The following is a 23,748-nucleotide window of genomic DNA, read 5'->3' as shown; positions in this document are numbered from 1 at the left end:
AGGGGTCTAGAAAGTTTCCGTGAATGGTTACAGCAAACAGCTCTTTCAATGGAAGATCTCAAAGAGGAGCTATTGCAAAGGGAAGCAGGGCAACGACTGCCCAAGAACGGAGGACACGGATCCTGTACTCTCAGTGAAGAGGGGATGAAAACCGTGGTAACTTATACATGGTGCACGGTCATAATTAAATGTGTTGAAATGAGGCATTTGGGATTAAATTCAGTTCTACAGAGAAACTATATTTGGAGGAACTGCGTAGTAAGAAAGGAAAGTGTCACTAGAAGGACACTTGGGGATTTCACTGGGCAGACTATTTTTTTTTTTCAAGGATGAAGAAATGAATACAGACCAAACTATGACAAGTTAAAGAGACGTTCTGGGATAATACTACTTTGGTGACATTAGCAGTTCACAAAGATGCAGGAAATGTAGGCAGAAATAGATGTGTGGCCATGGAAAGAAGGGTTTGGATGGCAGGCTACTTTTGTATCTTGGTTTTCAGATTTTCAGAAGGGTATCACTGGGTAAGTTTTCCGGGTTGCTTTCTTCATCTCAGAGTAGGATTGTTATTACCTCTATCTTGCCAGGTTATTTCAGGGATGGAATGAAATGACGAATTCACAGTGCCAGGCACATAGTAGGTGTTCAACAAATGTTAATCTCTATCTGCTTCTTAATTAGCCGGCGGGTATTTTCTATTTAGCTTGTGGAGAGAATGGTCTAACAACCACTTCACCCTGTCCAAGAAGCAACTGAGTTTTTATGTGCAGCAGGATAGCTGCTTCTGTTGAGAAAGACAAACATGAAGCAGAACGTTCTATCAAAATGGAAAGACTGGTGTAAACCTTGTGGGGATAAAAGACAGCATCCATGCAAACTGCTTAGAACCGTGATCGTAAAAATTCCCATTCCAGAAACTAGAATGGAACCAGAATTTAAATAACCGAGCTGGTAATACCATGTTCACATGAATCTAGGAAGGCCCACTGAATACATAAGAAAGGATATAAGTTGAAGTTTCGGGGAAGAATGAATTTCAAGAAATGGAGGGGGCTATAAAGCAAAATAAAAGGGAACAGATGTAAATAAGAGGTGCTGCAAGAAGACGGAAGAAACATGCTAATTTCATACAAAAAAATAGGTAAACTTGTCCTAAAGAAAAGAGCCAGAAAGCTGCTCATGGAGGAGAAAAAGAGAGGTCAGCTAAGGCAGTAAAGGGAGAGAAGAAATAAAAAGAATGAATCCAATTAACCCTTTATCAGACCCCAGGGGAGAATGGCAAGAAAGGAGGGAAAATGGTAGAAGGAAAAAATAGAGTCTAAAGAAAATCCCATTTTATTAGTAAATTCACATCAAGTAGGGGGATCTCCAGTAAAAATAGGACTATGGAGTATAAATAATGACAGAAAACCATAAGAACAGATTTACAGGCCATGGGGTCTGAAGAAAGGACTGGATTAAAATATGAGTTTATTTTGTTCAAAAGAAACATGTCATTCATTGCAGAATGTATTTAAACTGGAGTGTTATTATCTAATGCAAGTCTCATCCCCTGATACAAAGGTCCTGAAACAGCTACACCGAGGTCTGCTGTCAGAGGACTTCAGGACAGTGAACTAAAAGCACCACAACGACAATGATAACAAGTCAGAGTTGAGTGAAGGGTATACTTACAGGCAACAATATTTATGTATCGGTTCTTGTGCTTATTGTCAGGGTGATTGGAGCTGTCTGCTGTGATACCTAAATCAACAGTACAGCTCTGCACCTCCTGTAAAGAAATTGTACGCATAACGTTTTAACACACATCCTTTCAAACAAAGTGCCTTAAAATATACTACAGAAGACAAAAACAAAACAATCTATCCAAAAATTTTTTTTTATATGTTACAACTATTTCTTGGCTAAAAGAAAATGCAGTGAAATAATGCCTTACCTGGTAAAACTCTTTCAGTGTCTAATGAGGGAATGAATGCCAAAAAAGTAAAGAAATCAAATTCCACAGCACACGACAAATGAGAAAAGAAAGTGTTCATATTAGGTTTACAATGGAAAACCATGATCATGCAATAAATACATTTGTCAAATACTAACAAAACAGAATGTTTCAAACAGTTGCATGCAAATCAAAACTTCTAACAGCTGGGAACCTTAACATTATGTAAAAGGAAAAAAATAACACTTTTAAAAGGGGACAGTGGTCTAATAATATGATGAATTTTTAAAATGCTGATGAGAAAAACCACATACTTGATGACACATTTTAACATACTAGGCAGATTTACTAATATCCAAATATAATTGTATTTGATCATGATAGAACTATTTAACACTGAATTAGTAGTACATTTTTTTTGTTTGTTTATTTTGAGTAATTTCAAAGAGTAAACAGTTTCCTATTAGGTGGTCTGTAGAGCTGTCAAAACATTAGAAATCTCCTGAAATTTTTTTTTATCATATATACTATGTCTTTTGAAACAAAATTTAGATAGTACTACTTTCTACATATTTAATTAGTAGATCTCTTTTTAATTAAAATAAAACTTCAATGGGTAGAGAAAAATTATTTCTGCCATTTCTCTTTTAAAATGAATTAAAATCCTTCCCAGGGATGTCTTCTATCTAAATATATTAGTTTGGAATTTACAATTATTTAGTACATATTAAGGTAATAACATGAAAGCTTTATAATTTTTGAGAAAGTATGTAACTTAAATATAAATCTGATTCATCAGCAAAATGGCTCAGCCTTTCACTAAACAAGCTTTTAAGCCCTCTTCTGGAGCAAGTCATTCTGACTCTAGATTTAAAAACAATTTAATATATGAACCACTGAAAAGGTGTAGCATTATTAGTTATTAAGCTAATTACTAAGTTAATGAAAAGTTTTCTTTAATCAGACTATGAGTTAAACCAATGGAATTAAGAAAATACTTTTTGAGTAAAAATGTGAGGTTATTTTATTAATTTAATCATTATGAACTGCTTAATAATATTCAAAATGATTTTATAGTGAAAACTGTGAATCTGCCTTTGTATATATGCTTATCAGCAACTTTTACAATAAACTGTCTATTTTTCCTTATGGCTTTTTTTTTTTTTCTTTTTAAAATTTATTTATTTTTGGCTGCGTTGGGTCTTTGTTGCTGCACATGGGCTTTCTCTAGTTGCCGCGAGCGGGGGCTACTCTTCGTCGCGGTGTGTGGGCTTCTCATTGCAGTGGCTTCTCTTGTTTCAGAGCACGGTCTCTAGGCATGCAGACTTCAGTAGTTGTGGCTCGCGGGCTCTAGAGCGCAGGCTCAGGAGCTGTGGCGCACGGGCTTAGTTGCTCCACAGCATGTGGGATCTTCCTGGACCAGGGCTCTAACCCGTGTCCCCTGCGTTGGCAGGCGGACTCTTAACCACTGCACCACCAGGGAAGCCCCTCCTTATGGCTTTTAACATCTGGAAGATTAGACACATCCTTAGCATATTCTCCCTTTTACAACTATGATTTTGTTTGATGGATGCCTGATAGTTTCTACAAGTTAATACCGCACCACCCAGTACCCTCTATTATAGTAGGAAAAAATAATTTGATGTTTTAAAAATATAATTCTTCATATTATTCCACTTTACTTAGTAGTCACTTCACACTGCTTTCTTATTCAATGTAGCTATGACTTAGACTTCTTTTAAGATTAAATTAGCTGATTTCTACTGTTTTTAATTTAGTGAAAACATATATTTCATTTCTCTTTCCTTTGGTTTCTTAAAGCTTTCTAATCTCTGGCATTTTCCTTCCATAAACACGTTCTTGTTGATCTGATTCGTGGGGAGCAGTTTCTGCGTATATTAGGGATGGTGGTGTATCCTCTGATCAGGATCAGACCTCAAAGGGCTCCAAAGAGGGAGGTCAGTTGAGCACTTGGGGCTGAGGTAAGGAGACAAAAAAGCAATGTGATGCTTCCTTAAGGGGAGAGGCTGGGGAGGGGGTGGGGATCCCTCAATTCCTAGAATGGAAAGGACATGAGTGTTAAGTTTGAATCCCAACCCTGCTCTTTATTAGTTGTTAATTAACTTCTGTGGAAGTTGATTTCATCAGCAATACGAATAGAAATAAAAACAAATAACTTCCAGAGTTGGGTGACGGTTGAATGTAGAAGCATCTAGTACAATGATCAGCATATTAGGGAGCGCTCAACAAGAGTAACTTTATGTTTCGTGGTTATTATTGCTAACTGTTGGTTTATGGCGCCCTATTTTGGAAAAGCTCTTTAACTGACAGCTCAGTGGGCCATGATAAATTTGCAGTAAATTTCTCTGCCCCTACCATCTAAGAGTGTTTTACAGAATAATACTAGAAAAATCTTCACTGATTGTGAAGTTCAAATGTTTTTTAGAAATGCATATTTTCTTGAGAAGATGGGGTTTTACCTTGTATAATATTTATTATGCCTTGTATAATAAATGCTTCTGCATTTACACTGTTGTAGTCCTTACAATTAAGAACTTGTATGTACTTTGGCTGAAAATTATGAAATTTACTAGTTTACTATAATTCATATAATTTAGGAAATTAAAAGGAATCAGTGTTACTAGTTCAGATTTAGAAAAGAATACTAGAGCTCTGAGTTTATGGGAGAGAATTAACAATGTTTTTGTTTTTTCCACTTTTACAACTTGAATTTTAAAATGGAAAACCAATTTTCTAAATTGTATGATAAACATAACACATATCTTAAACACATAATTGATTATGGAACTAATAATCTTGCTTGAAGTGAAAATGGTTTCAATGTCAAGAAATAGCCTATTGCTGAATTTTAAAAATTTACTATTTTCCATATTATTTAAAATAGACATATTAAAATCATACCTCAAATTCTTCAGTAAACCCACTACTTGCATGTAAGTCTGCAACATGCTTTGGAAAGTGCTTTACTGGAATTGCTCCAACATCATCTAAGTGAATAAAAAAATCATGTTGGAAAGGATAATTCAACAGAAATAAACGTGCCTCTCATTTATAGAGATTTATAAAGAGCCTTCTTCTAAAACAACTTCAAAGTTCACTTATTCCTATAATCCCGACTGAATTTATGTTCCAAGAAACATTCAGCAACAATTATCAATTTTCTCTATATTTACTTTCAATCATAACCTGCATTTTAGAATTCTGATTTGATCAGGAATCTCTTTTCCTTTCACACTCTAAAGAGAAACTTAATTTTCAATGTTAAGTTATAAATAATATCACAGCCTCACTTCTTATCAATGGACTGCATCTCTTTATGGATAACTTTCTTTAACATGAGTGGAAGTTGCCTGCAAATTCTGGGGAAAAAAATGCAGAAATAATATATTTTCAATTTTACCCTGGACTAAACATAATATATCGTGCAATTTCAGTTTTATAAAATTGTACAGTTTAATGCCTCTCCGTTAAATAGTCAGATGTTTACATTTGAAAACATTTTTTCCTTCTTTCTATAAATAATAGAAAACATTTATATGCAGACTATTCATTAAGGATAATGTCAAAAACCTTTGGGACTTTTAATCTGTAAAATTTCAAGAATTCTAACTTGAAAATATGCTATGTAAACAAAGTCATTGGATCTGTTAATTAATTGTGAAGGGGCCAAATTATTTTACCTGGTTCTGTTTTTTCTTTTTTTTTCCTGGAAAGACTTCCTTAGATTAAACATATTACTAGTTCACAGTGTGCAATTTCACAATTTCCTTCCTCTGACAAGGAAACATCAAACACATTTCACTAGAACCAGTTATCTACATCAACAGATGTTCAGCATCTAGGCCATTTAATATTTTTAAGCTTCAGTTGCCAAGAATTTGTTGATTTAAAAAAAATTAGAATCCATCTGTTCTCTTTTAGATGAGTATACCTGAATACTAAAATTGAATTAGCGAGTTAACCTTAAGAAACACTAGACAAAGGTGTAATTTCACCTTCACACCTACAGAAGGATCTTGCCTAGAAGTAGCTTTTATAATTAGACAAGAAAACAGAAATAACTTGTCACATCTAAATCGTTAGTTCTCCTAGTAAAGCTTCGTCAAAACCATGGATATTATCCTGCACAGCTAACCTCTTCCCACAAGCAAACTGACTACTTCTCATTTGCCATCATGTCTTTTGGTAATTCTTTTACGAATTGGTCTGCAAGTAAAAGGAGGAGATGCCCTTGAGCACCTTTCTTCTAAGAAGTGGAACAGGGGATTCTGGATTTCCTGGACAACCTGATTTTGGATTATTTTATTTATTGTTAATAATAAACTGTGTTGGACTTTGGATAATGGTATAGTTAATTTGCATACCCACGCTGACAGGATATGTAGAAGAGGTATGTTTGAAAGTGAAGGGAACTAAACACAACAGATCACCAAGAGCAACTGGTCTCAAAATTCTAAATATGTTAATGAGAAATTGTGCTGTACTAAAAGAAAGAATTTTAATATAAACTAGAAAAACAAAACAGTGGTGGTTAAAGACACAGAGTTGCTAGAGTTGATAAAAGAGGTAAAGGAGCAAAACACTTCTTATTCCTATGCCTGCTGCAAATTACAAGGAAAATGCTTCTCTTCTTTATTTTTGTTTTTGAAATCATGAGACTTCAGGAGATAACTTCATGTAGAATTTGAGCCTCAAGCAATAACATATGGCATCTCAGACAATTTAAAAAGAGGCTTCTGTACAAAGATGTAGAGTGGAATGTTTCCATTTGCTTTCCCTGGTTTGGTGATTCTCCGTGTCCTCGTCTCGTCCTCTGTCCTCCAGTTCTGCTTCCTTAATTCGCACATTTCTAGTAAACTTTTTTTTTTTTATTATTGTTAGCACTTTTCATTCTGAAATGTTATAAAATGTTAATTCATAAGTGTCTGTGACCTTAGTTACAGTGTGAACTCTAGGGTCAGTAAGGGTCTTAAAATGACCCTGGTTAATTCTTGAATATTGTTAACTAGGTAAGTTCTGATAAAACAGTTGATGTTTTCCCAGGGATACAACTGACATTTTCACTTAGAGTATTTCCGGCAACCACGCATTCTTTGTGCTCAAGTTTTTCTTGTACCCTCCCCATTTTAAAATTTCTTTTTTTTCCCGTAATGTAGTTAAGAAACCTTTTCTCACATACACTCAGATAATCAGAAGGGAACTAAACGTTATCCTTACTTTTGTGGGTTTTGTCCTGGCCATCCTTACTGCAATGATTTAGTCTGACTTTTGTTGTTTAGGTTTCCATTAAAGGAATGCAAATGACTGAAAGTCAGCATTATTCCTTACTGATATTTTATTGCTATAAATATTTATGTTCTTTAACATGTAACATCTGAACAGCTATAAATTATTTTGCCACATTACCTGTACGGTTAAGACTGTTCAAAACATTTTTTTTATTAATTACTTAAAAAAATTAATTAATCAATTTATTTATTGACTGTGTTGGGTCTTCATTTCTCTAGTTGTGGTGAGCGGGAGCTACTCTTCATTGCGGTGCGTGGGTTTCTCATTGCGGTGGCTACTCTTGTTGTGGAGCACGGGCTCTAGGCACGTGGGCTCAGTAGTTGTGGCTCACGGGCTCTAGAGCACAGGCTCAGCAGTTGTGGCGCACGGGCTTAGTTGCTCTGCGGCATGTGGGATCTTCCTGGGCCAGGGCTCGAACCCGTGTCCCCTGCATTGGCAGGCAGATTCTTAACCATTGTGCCACCAGGGAAGTCCCAAGAATGTTCAAAATTAACAAGAACAAGTTATAAACCTGAATGCCTGATACATAATATTTTGGGCAACACAAACATTTAACTAATCTACATTATAGCCATTTGCAAAGTACTCCAATAAGGAAAAACTTTCCAACATCACGCTTTTCATTTAACATCTACCAGCTACTCAGGGTCACACTTTAAGCTATTACCTGAAATTGGAAAGATAGGTGTTGGAGGTGTGGATATTACTCGAGGGGATGTACTGTCCTCTAAGTAAAAGTGTGCAGTCTGGAAACATTTCCTGGAAAGAAAAGAAAGCAATTTATACTACTAGCTGGCATGGTCAGCAAGACAACTTCCAAGATGCTTAAAGATTATGACAGAAATCTCCAGAATTAAAACATAAGTGGAAATCATCTAGTTATCACCTACTTTTACAAAACACCGTTATTAGAGAATTTTATAGCCTCCAAATTTATCTCAGCTTTACCTGTACCAGATGAAGAAGACTGAGCAGATATCAGACATGGTAGAAGCAGAGATGACACTTGAACTTGGCAGTTGGTGCCAAGGAGTCGGACACCTCCATGCCCTAGTTACTCTTCCACTGTTGCCGTATACCAGGATGTCTTGCCATCTTGGACAGGACCAGAGTGGAAAAGAAAGCCTGTCCAAAGCTATTTTCACTCAATATTTAAGGGACCATGCCGTTCTGAGGATATTCAGCTGCTGGCAAAAGGCATCAAGCTGTGACCACGTAGAAATGAAATTCTAGTGTGGTAACATTTTGATGAAAAAAGAAGGCAGCTTTATATTATAAGTATGATAATGCAGTAATAACAAAACGAGGTGAGGAAATAGTGAGCATATAACCAAAAACAGGGGTGATTTTCTCTCCAACAGATGCTAGCCTTGATGAGAGTTTTGAGAATGAATATATTTGGAATCAACGACACCGTGACCTAAAATGTCACCTGAATCTATTTTCATTCAGATAATAAGAGTAACATCTCTCACTACAAACAATTGAGAAGAGCAAAGAACCAACTGCTGCTGTAAACTAATGCAAACGATCCTTAATTTAAAAAATGTTTAAATTAATACTGCTAATGACACTCTTTGATGTGGGTCATTTAATTTATTTGAAGCATTACTCATGAGTGGTTAAGTTTAAATGGAAAGATCTGTTTAGGGGAAAATGCCAATCTCATTTTCCATTTAAAAGATCCAAGCGACAGGATATTTATCCTAATGAGCTTTAACGTAACATTTGTTCTTACATGACACACTTCAATTTGTGATATTTTTTTCAATAATCATTTTCCTGCACAGAATTCTTCAGTGGCTTCCCACTGGAATTACAATGATATTCTATTATTTCAGCAAGGGCTATAAGACCCTCTGCCACCTGGTCCCCTCGAACCCCAGCGGTTTCACCTCCTACAACTCCTACCTGCACCCACTAGGCTCTAGCCCACTGGTTCTTTCTTTCTCCCTCTAAGAAACCCGCCAGGATCATCTCAGGGCCCTGGTTCTTGATGTTCCCTCTGGCCACTTGCCTCTTTCCCATCATTTATGCATTGGCTAAAATGCCACATCCTCTGAGAGTCCTTCTCTGACCACCTGAGCTAAAAGTACCAGCCCTGCCAGCCAAGTCACTATTCTTCCCCCTTTTGTTTGCTTTGTGGCACTTATCACTATCTGAAATACTTTATTTATATATTTGTTTATTCATGTTTCATAATTTTAGTTGGTCCTCCCTCACCAGAACGTAAGCCCCCAAAGGGCAAGGTACTTGTCTTAAGGCATTGTTAGTCCTCAGTGCTAAGAATAATGTCTGGCATGTTGTAGGTGCCCTGAAATATTTGCTCAATGAATTCACTGCTATAATTATGAATAGTACAAAATTATATAATGTCACAAGCCCAAAAAAAAAATTCAAAGGCGACGATATGCATAGCAAAAAACTAGCCCTCGGCTGTGATGTTATAACCTTTAATAATCAAGCCTGTGAGAGCATAGATAACTGACAGAACACAGGAATGTCTTCAACAGAGAAGAGGTGATGTAGGAGGAAGACGAGTGGATGTAGAATCAACTGCAATGTGGGGTCAAAGGGACCCTGAGCGAGGTTCATATCCTGGAAAGGTGAAAGAGCATGGCAGACTAATGAGAAATGGGAAAGATGAGGGTCACAGGTCTCATGATAAAGAAACTATCCTACTGAAAGTCCACATTTGAGCAGAATTGACACCAGACTGGAGCAGGAACTACAGGGAAAGTGTGGCTTACCTGTGTAACCACAGATGTAGTATTTCCTGACACGCTGATATGAAAACACTGGATTTGATACACCTGCTTTTAAGATCACTGAATTAAAACCTCCTTGATTCCTCTAAAATACGGTTACACAAGCCGGTTGAAAGGGTTTCTATTTATTTTTCAATGAATCTTAAAGTTGTAAAATACCTTAAGGGACCTAGTGCAATATCACAGCTGATACAAGAGTCCCTTCCCTAGCATCTCTGACATATTAAAAAGACCCAGTTTGAATACTTTCAGTGACAAGGAGCTTACTTCTTTATGAACCATCTTTACTTACTAGACATTTCTTGTACTAACTCAAAACTCAATCTCTTGTAAGTATCTCCAAATGGTGCCCAAAGAGGAGACCCTCCTTTTCCAAAGTTACGCCTCCTACTGTTGATATTTTTTTTGTGTCGAGCCCCAAATATATCTCCCTGTTACTTTGACATATTGGCTCTAGTTCTGTGCTTTACAGATTTTTAGATTATAGTACCCCAAATCTTTTAATACCTAAACCCTACCTATCTGCGGTCCAAATCTTTTTTGACTTTTCTCCTTGAAGTTCATATCCAATAACACAAACATGTTGTAGATCATTGAACATGTCTTTTCCTGCTCTAACTCAGTATCTCTCCTCCCTGCTTTAAACATGGTTCTTCTGACCAAAATGCCTCAGTCACTAATGTGCCATGCAAACACTTCCTTTTTAAACACAACTCAGTGGTTTCCTCCCTGTGAAACAGCCTCTCATTTCCTAAGCAGACTCTTGCACTCCAGTTTCTGTTTCTACTATACCCAACGCAAATCTCCATTCACACTCACCTTAAGACTGCTTTGAAAAGTATGCTTAATTAATCCAAGGATGACCTTCACTTCCTGGACATTATTCTCCATTATTTTATTTTAAATATTTTAATTAATCGGTGGTTATAGTATTTTGCAGTATATTTGTTTTGTGCTTTTATCCTCATTATGTTTTTTTTTTTTAAAGATGGGGCCATGTCTTTTGATTTATGTAGACTCAATTTTTAATACAATGCCAGGAGTACAATAGGTGTTAAGGGTTGAATGATTAGACGGATTTCCAGTAGTAAGTAAATTCCACCAACCACAAAGTATTAGGCTGCATCCTAGACTCTCTTGTCTACCTGAGCCTCAAATGAGATTAACCTAAAATTTCAAAACATTTGGGAAGGAGAGGTGGAATACGTAGCTAGAGAAAAATGAATGGATAGGCGGATGGATGGATGGATAGAGGATGTGTCTGAGAGAATGGGAAGAAGGTAGCATCTCTTAGAAGAGGAAAAGGTAAATTAAAACATATTAGTATAGCGGTTTAACATGTTGCTAATATTCATCATAGTATCTGGGTATATACCAGCTCTATACTTTTCAGCTATGTAATCAAACATTCGTTGGTTTTAGAAAATAAGTGGTCTTGTAATGATACTTGCATTAATAAATAACAAAAGCATCTTATAAATCATACCAATAAGCTTAAAAGTGGGGAAAATTAAAATAGTACAGGATAAATTCTGGATGAAGATCATCTGTACATGGCTTAGGTACCCTTTATAGTACAGTCTTACCTAGGAAGTGACATTCTACTTAAAAGGCAGCATGGTACTGGGAGGCCTCCATTCTGGGTTGGTAGCTACTAGTGACCCACAAATTTAAATGTAAGATCAAGAGAGAATTCATATTGCTTCTCTTCCCACTCTCCCCAGCCAGAACAAGTGTGTCTATGGAAAGTTCTGTTCTATACAGCTTTTGATGAGTGCTGTTTTGTTGAATATAGCCTTGGTATTTTTCAGATTCTAACTATTAAAAAAGCTCTCCAAAATGTACCCTTTGTTGTCTTTAAAAAGAACTTTCTGAAAATATTCCTTATGGAAGTAATTTTGCGTTTTAAAACTTATGATTTGGCTCACGTAAATTATACCTTAAAATATCTGGAAAATAATTTCAAGGCACATTATTTAATGTATGACAAGATTCAATATCTAATGGTCCATCTGTTCTGTATCAACAGTGAATGTCTTCACGTCTACGTGCTAAGTGTTGATAACTATGTCTCCTGCTAATTTTCAGTCAGCCATGAGGAAAAAAGTGATGACTGTTTTAAACTTATAGACATAGGTCCTATCAATCAATGTTAATCTGATTATTTAATTTACACCTTTTCATCACAGTATTTAGAATTAAAAGCTAGAAATGTGTAATTATGATTCCATTTTTTTGGATCCTTATACAAAAATGAAACAACATTCATCATGCTGTATTCATCACAGAGACCCTAAAGGAAGTCTGACTACAATCTTAAAGATGATCTTTCCCCCCAAATGGTAAAAAGAGGAAAGTTTCATTCCTAGATGGGTAAGTGACTTGCCCAAGGCCATATAACAAATGTCAGGAAGAACTGGGAAAGGGATCCAGATTTATCACCTCTGATTTGTTCTGTCTTCCTGCTACGACATGCTTCTTCTCAAGGTTTACACAAAACATGAGAGACCGAGTTACATAAATTAGGCAAAAGAGAGGATTTATTATACCACTTTGCGATTATTTTTTCTCCTCAAGAATTAGGTCAGAAAAGTGTTTTAATATATAAACTGGAAAAACCTATAAGGACCATACACCTATTAGGACTCTTGTTGGTATGCCACTAGATTTTTAAACCTTTCTACAGGCTGTAGTTTCCACAAAGGTTGAAAACGTTTCCATATTGGATAGTGAAATCATATTGCTCACAAATGCAGCTACACTGGAATTTGAATAATTCACACAGACCTTGAAGAATGCACTAACATTGTCATTAAGTCAGCAAATACTACCCCTCGTGTATTCGTGTTACTGATCTAAAAAGTTACATTTGGAAGTGAATCAACTTCAAATGGTTGTGAGTTGGACAGATAAGTGAAATTTGTAAATTGGTAAGTAAGAGTAACAAATCTTATCAGGACATTTGATAGTTAGATATAAAATACATACATAAAACCCTAAGAGTGCTTATATTTTATTTAATTAATTTATTTTTTTTGCGGTACGCAGGCCTCTCACTGCCGTGGCCTCTCCCGCTGCGGAGCACGGGCTCCGGACACGCAGGCTCAGGGGCCATGGCTCACAGGCCCAGCCGCTCCGCGGAATGTGGGATCTTCCCGGACCAGGGCACGAACCCGTATCCCCTACATCGGCAGGCAGACTCTCAACCACTGCGCCACCAGGGAAGCCCGAGTGCTCATATTTTAAACTAACACTCTGTACTCAAGTTACATAAGACCCTGACTGGAATGCCCTTCTCCTTTAGCTCCTGTTTCTGAACCCTATCCAGCTCAAGCCTGACATTTTACATTCACCCTGCCCATTCTGGCTTATCAAGATCCCTTCTTCTCTGACCTCTCTTAGCATTAGAGATTTCAGCTGCCATGCATACACTTTTGTGTAATTTTTTATAAATTTTGCGTGGAAAATTCTTTCCCCTCAATAAGCATAAATTTCTTGACAGTGGTGATTCTCATTCATTCATTCATTCCTTCTTTTATACTTTCCCATAGTAGTTCACAGAGTACTAGGCACATGGGAAACAGTCAATAAACATACTAAATAGTTTTGAATAAACTGAGAGAATATATTTTGGAATAACACAAAGAGTGGTGATATGAACTTACAGACAGAGGTTGCTAAAAAAAAAGAAACTGATTATAAATCTTCTGAACAAAATTCCCTTTTAAAACAAAAGTATAGCGTACTAAGCTATATCCTTTCTTAGTTTACAGATATGATTCCTTATATCATCATAAAGTCCTTGTTTTCCAACAGACACAGTTATAACAGTTATACTGATTTACATTGTGTCCCTAATAATCTTATCACTTTGCAGTGTGTTCTGCTTGCTGTAGGATGGGAAGCTTACAGTGGGTACAATTTTCCTTGTCCTTTAAAGGTTTCAAGAGATTATTGATAAGAATAAAGCTATATCTCATCTTCAAGGCAAATTACAATGAATTGAAAAATCCCATCCATCTTAATATAGTCATTTATTTTCAAATTATATTTTAATGCTTCATTTTTACTTTTGTGTATGGGTTATCATTTTTTGTATTAGTATGCAATTGATATATATCTTGTACAAAATCCGCTGCTATATATAAAAGTATATTTCACTATATCAAAAACTATGTTTTCTAAAATAATAACTTTTAAAGTTATAACAGCTGGAGCATTTAACTGAGAAGCTTAGATTTATATTAAATGCTATGATAATGTTTGAATGCTAATTAGATGAATATGAAAGTGCAACTGTCAAAATGCTGTATTAAATATTAACTGAAACCAAAGTTCCTCCATTTCGCCTTTAATTGTTTGACAGAAGTATGAAGAACAGTCAAATCTTTTATTATTATGTCTTTGGATTCACAAATTCACCTTACTCATAGTTACCTGGATAAATTAATGGTAGCTCTCAAGTAAAGGGAATTTTGAATATGCTTTGAAAAGCATTCAGGTAAAACAAAGGCAAAAATCTGAGCTTTATGAAATGCATATCCAAAACAAACACTCAACTTACCTCCAGTAGATGAGAATACCCACAAGAACCACTAGACAGATAAAAGTCAGGGCTGACACGATCACAAGGGGTATAACTGCCTTCTTCTCGGATTCCAACCCCTCAGCTAGACCAATACGAGACTCATGGCTACTATTACTGGCCTCTGTAGTCGGAGAAAATTGAGAAAGTTGATATTTAAGCTTAAGGAAAAGCACATTTTTCAACCGAATAACTGTAATCTTCACTGCTGTTGCTTACCTTTAAAATTTCGACTCTATGAGACAAGCAAGGTCTATGATCATAAGCTAATTTAAGTAACACAAAGCTTAAAAAGTAAGGCAGGCTATCCAGTTGCAAAATAAGTGAGTCATGGGAATGAAATATACAGTGTGGGGAATTCAGTCAATAACTATGTAATATCTTTGTATGGTGACAGATCGTAACTAGACTTATTGTGGTGATCAGTTTGAAATGTACAGAAATATCAAATCACTATGTTGTGTAACAGGGACCAACATAGTGTTACAGATCAATTACACTTCAAAAACAAATGAATAAACTCACAAAAAAAGAGAAAAATAAAGTAAGGCAGCCGATCAGAGCTGAAGAACTGTAATATCCCAACAAAGACTGGCAACCTAGAGGTGCCATGGCAAGAAGTATAATATTGCCTTGAAAAGCTTAGTAAAAGGGACATGAAAATATTAAAATAAGAAAACTATTCAGCTTCTAAATAAAATGATCAGGGAAAACAGTGCTACTTACTGAATCACCACATATAATCTTGATTTCCCAAAACTAATTGTAATGGAAATATTTTTAATCCCACAGTTAGGTAAATAGTTAGGAGCAGTTAATAATTTCATGAAGAGAGAATCTTAGGATAACCCTCCTTACATTAGGAAAACCCTTCAATCCAGCAAACTATTTAACATTTAAATGTAGGTTGCTTTTAAGATGTTATTTTGAATGCCCTTCTTACCAACTGTTTTTCTTTATCAACAATAAAAATACTATTGCATGTAAATTGAAGGAATGCACAGATCTAAGAAATTCTTTTTAAATATGCAAGTGTAAATTACGAAAATGTCTAAATTCTGTCCTTTGGTTAATTTTAAAAGATGGCAAATAACTATTTTTGTGACCAATCAGGTACATTATTATTCTAGCATTTTCAAAATCACTGCAACTGAAGCTGTCATTCTAAGTTGTTAAAAAAAAGTTTCAGAACTGCAGGGTGTCAGTGGCCAGTCACAATTCTTCGCTTTTACTCTGAGGTGTGTGCAGTGTGAAACCAAGATGATTGAACATTAGAACAATTCTACCAGGATGATACGCTGACACTGCTACAAAGTAACAGCCCTTATCCTGTCTACCTGTAGAACTTCTGGAATAACGAAGTTTAAGCCCCTCATCAGAGTCTACATTGCCTCCTACACATTTGGTACGTTTGGTGCTTTTATACCAAGTATCTTATTCTTAGTGATATGAGACAACAGCAATCTATTTAATTGAAAATATTATCAATTTAGTTGAAAATATTTGAGAATAAATTTGATAGTCACAAATTCATAAATATAGCATTGAAATATATCTAACTGGAGAGAACTTAAGAGTTAAAATGATAGCTTCCTTCTGTAAGAAGAGATGATGCAGAAAGGGTCATGAATTTAATCCACTCATATAGGAAATGCATCTATAAGTGACAACCAAATGTCCCAAGATGTTTGTTTTTATAACTATGGAAGGATTTGCTAGAAAAAAGCAGAATTCAAAGTTGTGGCTAGAAATAATAAAGCTGTATAAAAAGTGGGAATATTGTAAGTCAGTATTGTAACCCACCCCCTTAGCCATATATATATATATATATATATATGTAAGTCAGTAATCAGTAAGTCAACTGATCCCTGAGCTGTAGTTAATATTCTTGTGAGAGAAGGCTGAACTTTACCTTTTATTATGTTAATTATATGCTCTGGTCATTACATATTGTAGGGAGACTCATCTAGAAGCCTAAATAATCTGACGGTGAATGTACCGGTATTTTTAAAAGAAATTTAGGAAAGTATCTTGCTTTATACACAATTGTCTTTACATTGTTTCTTATTGTAATTATTGTTACCTAAGTAGAAAGTTTGTGGTTAACAAAGGAAATAAGCCACTTAGCAAAGTCCCTGGTACCTAGAAATTACAAATGCAGGTTAGTATTATTGTCTATTTCAGTCATACTTGAAGTGTGTCCCCCAGAATAGCAGCATCGACATCACCTGGAACTTGTTAGAAATGCACATTTTCAGCCCCTCTCCAACCATCCCAAATCTACTGAATCAGAAACTCTGTGGCTAAGACCCAGCAATCTGTGTTTTAACAAGTCCTCTGGGTGATTCTGATCCACATTAAAGTTTGAGAACCAATGATGTACATTAACTTACATGCAGAGTGAGGTTATATAATTATACTGGTCTTCAATGACCACAAATATTCACTGCAGTGTGTATATAGGTGTATGTGTATATATATATGTATCTAGATACATACATATCTCATTTATATAGATGTATGTGCATACATATATATGAGATATGTCTGATCAAATATGTGATACATATGTAAGATATATAACACATAAAATATATAACAAATTACCACATATATATCATACACTCTATATACATGCACTATACACACACATGCACACACACAGAGTCCTGTATATAGACTTTTCTCATAAGTTCACTGGGATGTCTGATTTTAAAACAAGCCTTTTAATTAGGGAGTTAGAATGATAAATTCATGGTAATTACATATAATGAAACTTAGATTTTTATATAAGATGAGATACCACATGAAAGTAGACAATCCCCTGGCTGCTTTGTATATACTACAATGAGGAACAACTAGTTATACTGATTTTTATATTCATTAGTTGACACTAAATATCTTTTTGGATATGGCTCCGTAGTGTATATGAGTTACCTAAATGATAAGACAAAAATGTGCTAATAGACAATTAGAAAAAAAGAACTAAGATTAATATTTTAAAATTCACTTTGAGAATAAAACACTAGAATTTTGGTATTACAAATTAAGCATTATACATATTTTATTGTTCTCAATCATGAAAACGTAGTCCCTAAGAGACAGACACCAATGACACATGTTTCCAGTCTCAGTTTTTTATTAACTCCCTATGTGACCTAGATCAAGCAATCTAGTATCTCTGGGACTCAGTTTATGCATTCATAAATTGCAGATACTAATATCTGCCTTATCTATATTATTTTGACGAGCATGTCTTGTAAATTATTCTACATTCTAGAAGTAGGTAATAAAATGATAAGCTTCAGAATTAGTCTATATGCATTTGATAAAGAGGCATATTCAATTATTGGATAAGACAGACTACATATGTTTTTTTACAGATATGTTTTAAAAATAGGCAAGAATTTTCCCCTAATCCTGTATGATCTTATTTACTTCATTAATTATGTTACTTGCTGCTGTCAGATGTTATATTTGTATTGTTTTCCTCATCAGTGGGAGAACATACTCAAATTAAATAAATCTAATAAGTGCATTGAAGAGAAATTGCTAAGTTTTAGTCAATAATTTAAGGTTTGGCATTTTACAGTATATATAGTCTTTCCATAACAGCATAATCTAGCAAGAACATACAGATGATGTCACTACCTAAAAAGACAGAAAAATGGATGGATTCCCGATGTTTTATTTCTAAATAAATCTAATAAAAATTAAAAAAAACACAAGGACTATATTTGAAGCCAGATAACAATTCATATACATGGCAACACTAATGAAATATGGTGATTCATGAATTCCTTACTCATTTTCACATAACAGAATGTAAATGTTTAAACTGGAACGAAATGTTAAACAGGTATCAAGTCAGAATGTAGAAAAACTTCTCTATCAAAATATACAAACTTTTAGTTGCTGCTGCACTGAAGGAAAAGTAGATAACTAATTCAAGGGATGGAAATAACAAAGAGGAAAACTATACTAATGAGATTGTTGTCTATGTTCTGGATTTTACATACCTACTTTTATGCAACAAGAGTGCAAGATTTACTTTAGCCTATCTTTTGACTTACTGTTGAGATTTAAATATTTTCATTGTTGATTTAAAAAATGCCTTAAAATGTAACAAAAGCAAATTATAAAACTCTTATGATCAATGCAATGAAATTATCTAGTATTTCATATTCTTAATGGTTTTGAATTTCCCCTTTTCTCTCCCATTGGCATCTAAAGCAAACATCTGTATTTTATATGCTGCAAGTAATCTGCTCGAAGAAACATCTGGCTGATAAATTAATTTGCATAAAATACATTAACAAATGAAATGCATTTCTACAGAAAATGTCTAGTGTTGTACATCTTGTCATACAATACCTATACACACTATGCATATTAATGGCCGTTATTTAACTTCTTAGAAAGGTGTATAACAGCAAGTATAAAGTAGAATGTATTTTGTTAGTTCACACTGCCCTCTTTAGGCAACATTAAGGTAATCAAACAAAGACAATTTTTAAAAATTAAAATCTTAAAAAAAATCTTACCATTAACTCTCAAAACTTAGCAATAGGACTTTTTTTAAAGCCCCCAAGCTGATATGGATGTGCAATTATCTAACTCCTTTCCATTGGGTGGGTCAGAGAGAGGTGATACATATATCGTATTACTATCAGTTTATAATTCGTTTTATAATTCAGTAGAATTAGTTGACAACTTATTTTAGAATATGAGTAAACCTTAAAATTAAAATCATCTAAAACACACTCCAATCTATCATTTAAAAAGCCGTGTACTGAAAATGTATTATGCACACAATAATTGCTCTCACATGTAATAGGTATCTTGCAGAATACGAAAAAATTGACAATAAATAAAATCACCTTATCTATTTTGGAGAGTGTTAACTTAAGGATCGAAACACATTGAGTATGCATTTGAAATAATGAGTAAAATCATATTTTAAAAACTTTAAATTGATTTGTGAACATCTTGATTTTGAAAAATGATGGCCATTTTACCAAACTTCTCTTCCCACGATTTTTCTATTTTTTGAGGCAAAAGGCCACCACACCTCAATCTATCCCTTGGATCCATAACTAACCTGCCTCTGAAATGTTGAATACTTCTGAGTGCCTGCTAGTAACAGTCGGTGTTGAGGGCTGTGGGGATCCAGGACTTATTTCTGAGTCACCTGCTTCCAGGACCCCATCACCATCTTTTTCATTAATATCTGGAAAACTGAAATCTGTGGAAGTCTCGTTATCATTAAGGCTATCTGAGGTGGCTTGCCCTGATCCACTCTCTTCATCACTTGTAGGAACTGCCCAAGCTTTAGATTCTGGGCTGAAAGGAAGCAGGGCATTACCAGTCTGAATGTCATTTTCCTGTTTTCCATCACTGCGCTTCTGGGGTGGCACATTTGTTGGTGGTGATCTATCAGGACTTCTGTCCACATCAGTCTGACTGTCTGATATTACACCTGTGACTTTATTTCCTTCTTCAGAATTCTCAGATAGTGAGTATGAGACTGGGTTATTCAGATCCACAAGACTGTTTTCCTGGGTGTCTGAATCATTCATTACCTTTTCCTGTGATTCTCTATAGGAGGAGCACGACATACACTTATTTAGGGATAAGCCATCTCTATCTCTGCCATCATAACCATCATCATCATAATCATCAGTATCACCATCGTCACCACCACCCACTAAATCAGCATCAGATCTGGCACTTTGAGTCAGCTCGGAAGTTGTTCTAGAAGGAAACAGCAACTTGGTTGTGGTTACAGAACCATCTTTGTTGGGAGAAATAACTGAAATGGAAACATACACGTTTCCTAAAGGGACAGAATGATCAGCAGTTACAACTGTATCAGAAACAACTGTTGGAATACCAGCCAATACCTCATCAGACATAGAACCCTTGGCAGAGGTGAAGACTTCATCAGAGTAAACAAGCTTATTTATAAGCGCATCTGGTGGTGCATCAACTGATAAAACAGGAGTAGCAAATGCATGCCTTCCTTCCCGGGGGGTGGCCTGGTTAAGCTCCAAATTGGCAGTTTGGAACGACTCATCATTACTGTACAATGAAGGTACCGCTTGCTGGGAACTTTCGCTTTTAAGCAAAACTGGTTCAAAATATTTCTCACTTGCGTAAGAAATGGTTAAACCTTGAAGTGAAGAAGCGTGCATATTAGAAGTAGGCGATACATCAGAGACTGGTACAGATGTAGCGTGCAGCGTGTTTTCCCTTGAAGTGGAATTTGATGCCATGAGATGCAATATTGTAGAACTAATGTGATCAACCTTGGGGGTTTCAACCAATATTGGATCACTAGGCACAGCTGGAAGAGCAGTTTTAAGCAACGTGTCAACATCAGAAGCCTGAAAGGAAGGTTGCAGCAATACTTCAGTATTAAAAGAAGCTGAGGGCTCATGAAATAAGAGCTGAGTTGAAGGAGATAACATTTCACTAGAAGCAGGGTCAGAGGATGCTGGCTCTGAGCTTGCGCTAAGCACAGGTTTAAGCGAAGTATCACCAAATGCTTGAGATACAGCGTGTGAAGACTGAACTGGAAAGTTATTTTCTGGAACTTGACTAATCTCATGATCAAAAACCTTAGTAGCAGTAAAAGCAAGAAGCCCTGGGAGGATGCCCTTTGCACTAGAAGTGCAAACAGGGGATTCTTGTAAAGACGCATTCAATTTATTTACATTATCATACAGGTCGGGCATGACTGTGCTTTCAGAAGGGTAAATCAGCTCACTGAAAGAAGCAATGTGTGGTTCCGTCTCATTTCCATTTATTATGTCACTTTTAGAAAGCAGCTTGTTATCATCCCCAAACATAGATGCTGGATATGAAAATTCAGCTACAGAAACAGGTGAAGACACGTTAAGGGCTGTCAGACCATCTGTGTCAGATAAAAGAAATTCACTATCAGAGGAGGCTCCAGACCACTCCCCATCACCAGAGAGGCCATGAGTAGGCTGCGGCAACGGTGCGCTTGGGGTTACTAAGGGAGACTCAGGCATCGGAACGTGGTTAGGGCTGCTAAGTAAGGAACCCTGGATAGACTCATGCACAGGTACTGCAGAACTGTAAGGAACACTGAAGAGGTATTGGGAGCCCTCATCATTAGTTAAGGCATAAGAAGGTTCAGGCCCTGAAGAATGTGCATGCATCATAACGTCACTGCTGGACGGTTCAGCTTGAGAAAACATAAGCGTTTTATAAAGCACACCAGGTTCACTACCACCGAATTCCAAGGTCTCTGAGGCAGCACGAGTAGTGGTCTGATGTGACACCACATCAGAATATGGAGCAAGGCTGGGCTCTAATAGCAAATCACCCCCAGCCACTGGCAGAGAAGCATGCAGGGACACCTTATCACTCTCAAGAGCTGAAGTAACTTGTGGAAGGATCTGAGAAACATGGTGAAACAATTCACTACTGAAGGAAGCAGAGGAAAATGGAAGCAAAGGCGCATCATCATAGGAAGACAGGATGGATTCAAATGACACACCGACACTGGGAAATACAGGCGTAGCATGCAAGGCCGAATCACTACTTGAAGCAGCAGGGGTAGTGTTGAGGATCTGATTGTCAAGCAACAAAGGGGTGACTAGAGGAAAGACTTCACTACTGTAGGAAGGTTGGAGAGGTGTCTCACCATTGTATACTGGTTGAGTTGTCTGCGGGTGTGCCAGGTTGATGGTGGGGACCGAATCGGGTTGTCCAGAGGATGGAGTAAAAGCATGAGGTGTTACCTCAGTTGGGAAGTACGCAAAGGTAGAATAATGTGGCATTTCCATATCTGTGACCAAGGGACCCTGTGACACCAGTGGGCCTGGAGGAGAGGACTCAGCTGTCTTCTCAGATTCATCAATATCCATCTCGGTGTAATTAGTCTGGAGAAAGCTCTCTCTACCTGATCCAACGTCGGGCAGTGTTGTCACATCTGTAGTACTAGGAAACCACACATTTCCACCAACGGAAGGATCCTTTAGAGATTCTTCCGAACCCGAGGAGGCTGAATCTTCTGAAGCATTTCTCGTAGATTCTGGTACAAGGACATCGTATGTGACTGCCTCTGGGATTTCTGAAGAAAACACATAGCCACGGGATATGCTCTCAGAAACGAACGGCACAGCGGAAGTTGCAGGACTGGAGCCTGAAGAATCATCGGCTTCCGTACTGAGCTTGAAATTGGTCAATAAACTCTCTTCCCCACTGATATCAGTAGATACCTCTGGAGATTCCATTACAGAAACTGTATTTGAATATTCCACAGTCCCAGACAAGTTCATCTGTGGAAATCTGAGAACAGTTTTAGAGCCATCACTTAAAGAGGCTGAAGTGTCTGCCAGAGTGAGAGATGGTAGCTGGGTCGCAGTCTGTGAAGTCAAAGGAACATCTTTTTCTGGGTCTAATTCAGTGACTGGTTGGGAAGTGGAATCTAAGGATGTGTTGGGAATATCACCCTTTCCAGAGAATTCGCTTCCTCCTGCTGGGGACCGGTTAGTCTTGGCCTCATTGTATTTCGTTCCTACTTGGTTGTAGTTTGTTGTGGTAGGAATCTGGGGTTCCTTTCTCCTGATCTGGTTTGTGGTACCGTCTCTACCAGGATTCACAACAGTGTCTTCTTCAGTGTTCTTTCCCTCTTCTTCCTCCTTTGAAAAACAAATAAGATTTAATGGGACATAAGGAAATAAGAGAAAAATGAAATCTTAATAATATCTTATACTGCATTATGCTGTGAAACTTCACTTGTGGGATTTTGGGAACGTCACATAAAGCACCACCCCGTAGAAGCCATGACTATCCTATAACCGTTATTATCCACCCTTGAGGGAGAGTAACTAAACTTAATGAAAACATCTTATTTATGGCTACTTTATTTTATTTTATTTGATGAAAGGAAGTAAATCAATAAATACCACAACTTTGAAGACACATTGTAGTGGTATTTACTTACTGAGAGTGTTATGTAACACAGTATTTATTTTCTTGTGTTTATATTTCTCTGTTCAGTTCATCTGGCAACAAGCTAGATAGCAATTAGCTTCTTGTGCTGTGAAATGGCAATGAAACAACTTACTTCAAAGACAAAAGTAGCTGTATATTCAGAATATTTCATTGTATAT

The 23,748-nt window shown here is 36.3% G+C and overlaps 1 protein-coding gene across 6 annotated transcripts in view; it reads right to left on the bottom strand.

Moving 5' to 3' along the window:
* PTPRZ1 (protein tyrosine phosphatase receptor type Z1) overlaps positions 1-23,748 on the bottom strand; it is a gene marked incomplete at both ends in the record, with an annotated part of 162,261 nt that overhangs the window by 17,379 nt on the left and 121,134 nt on the right. For 2 of the 6 annotated variants that reach the window (XM_082846334.1, XM_082846336.1), the window contains 6 exons: positions 1,675-1,771; positions 1,937-1,957; positions 4,859-4,944; positions 7,914-8,005; positions 14,579-14,723; positions 22,275-23,274. In XM_082846334.1, coding sequence (XP_082702460.1) covers positions 1,675-1,771; positions 1,937-1,957; positions 4,859-4,944; positions 7,914-8,005; positions 14,579-14,723; positions 22,275-23,274 — 1,441 coding nt within the window. Of the gene's footprint in view, positions 1-1,674; positions 1,772-1,936; positions 1,958-4,858; positions 4,945-7,913; positions 8,006-14,578; positions 14,724-19,700; positions 23,275-23,748 lie in introns of all 6 variants that reach the window. The other 4 variants (XM_082846335.1, XM_082846337.1, XM_082846332.1 and 1 more) reach the window with 3 other exon arrangements.

Source organism: Leucopleurus acutus (assembly GCF_964270905.1).
Source record: "Leucopleurus acutus genome assembly, chromosome: 9".
NCBI lineage: Eukaryota > Metazoa > Chordata > Mammalia > Artiodactyla > Delphinidae > Leucopleurus > Leucopleurus acutus.
The sequence above is the reverse complement of the archived record's forward strand: the minus strand, read 5'-3'. Positions and strand labels throughout refer to the sequence as shown.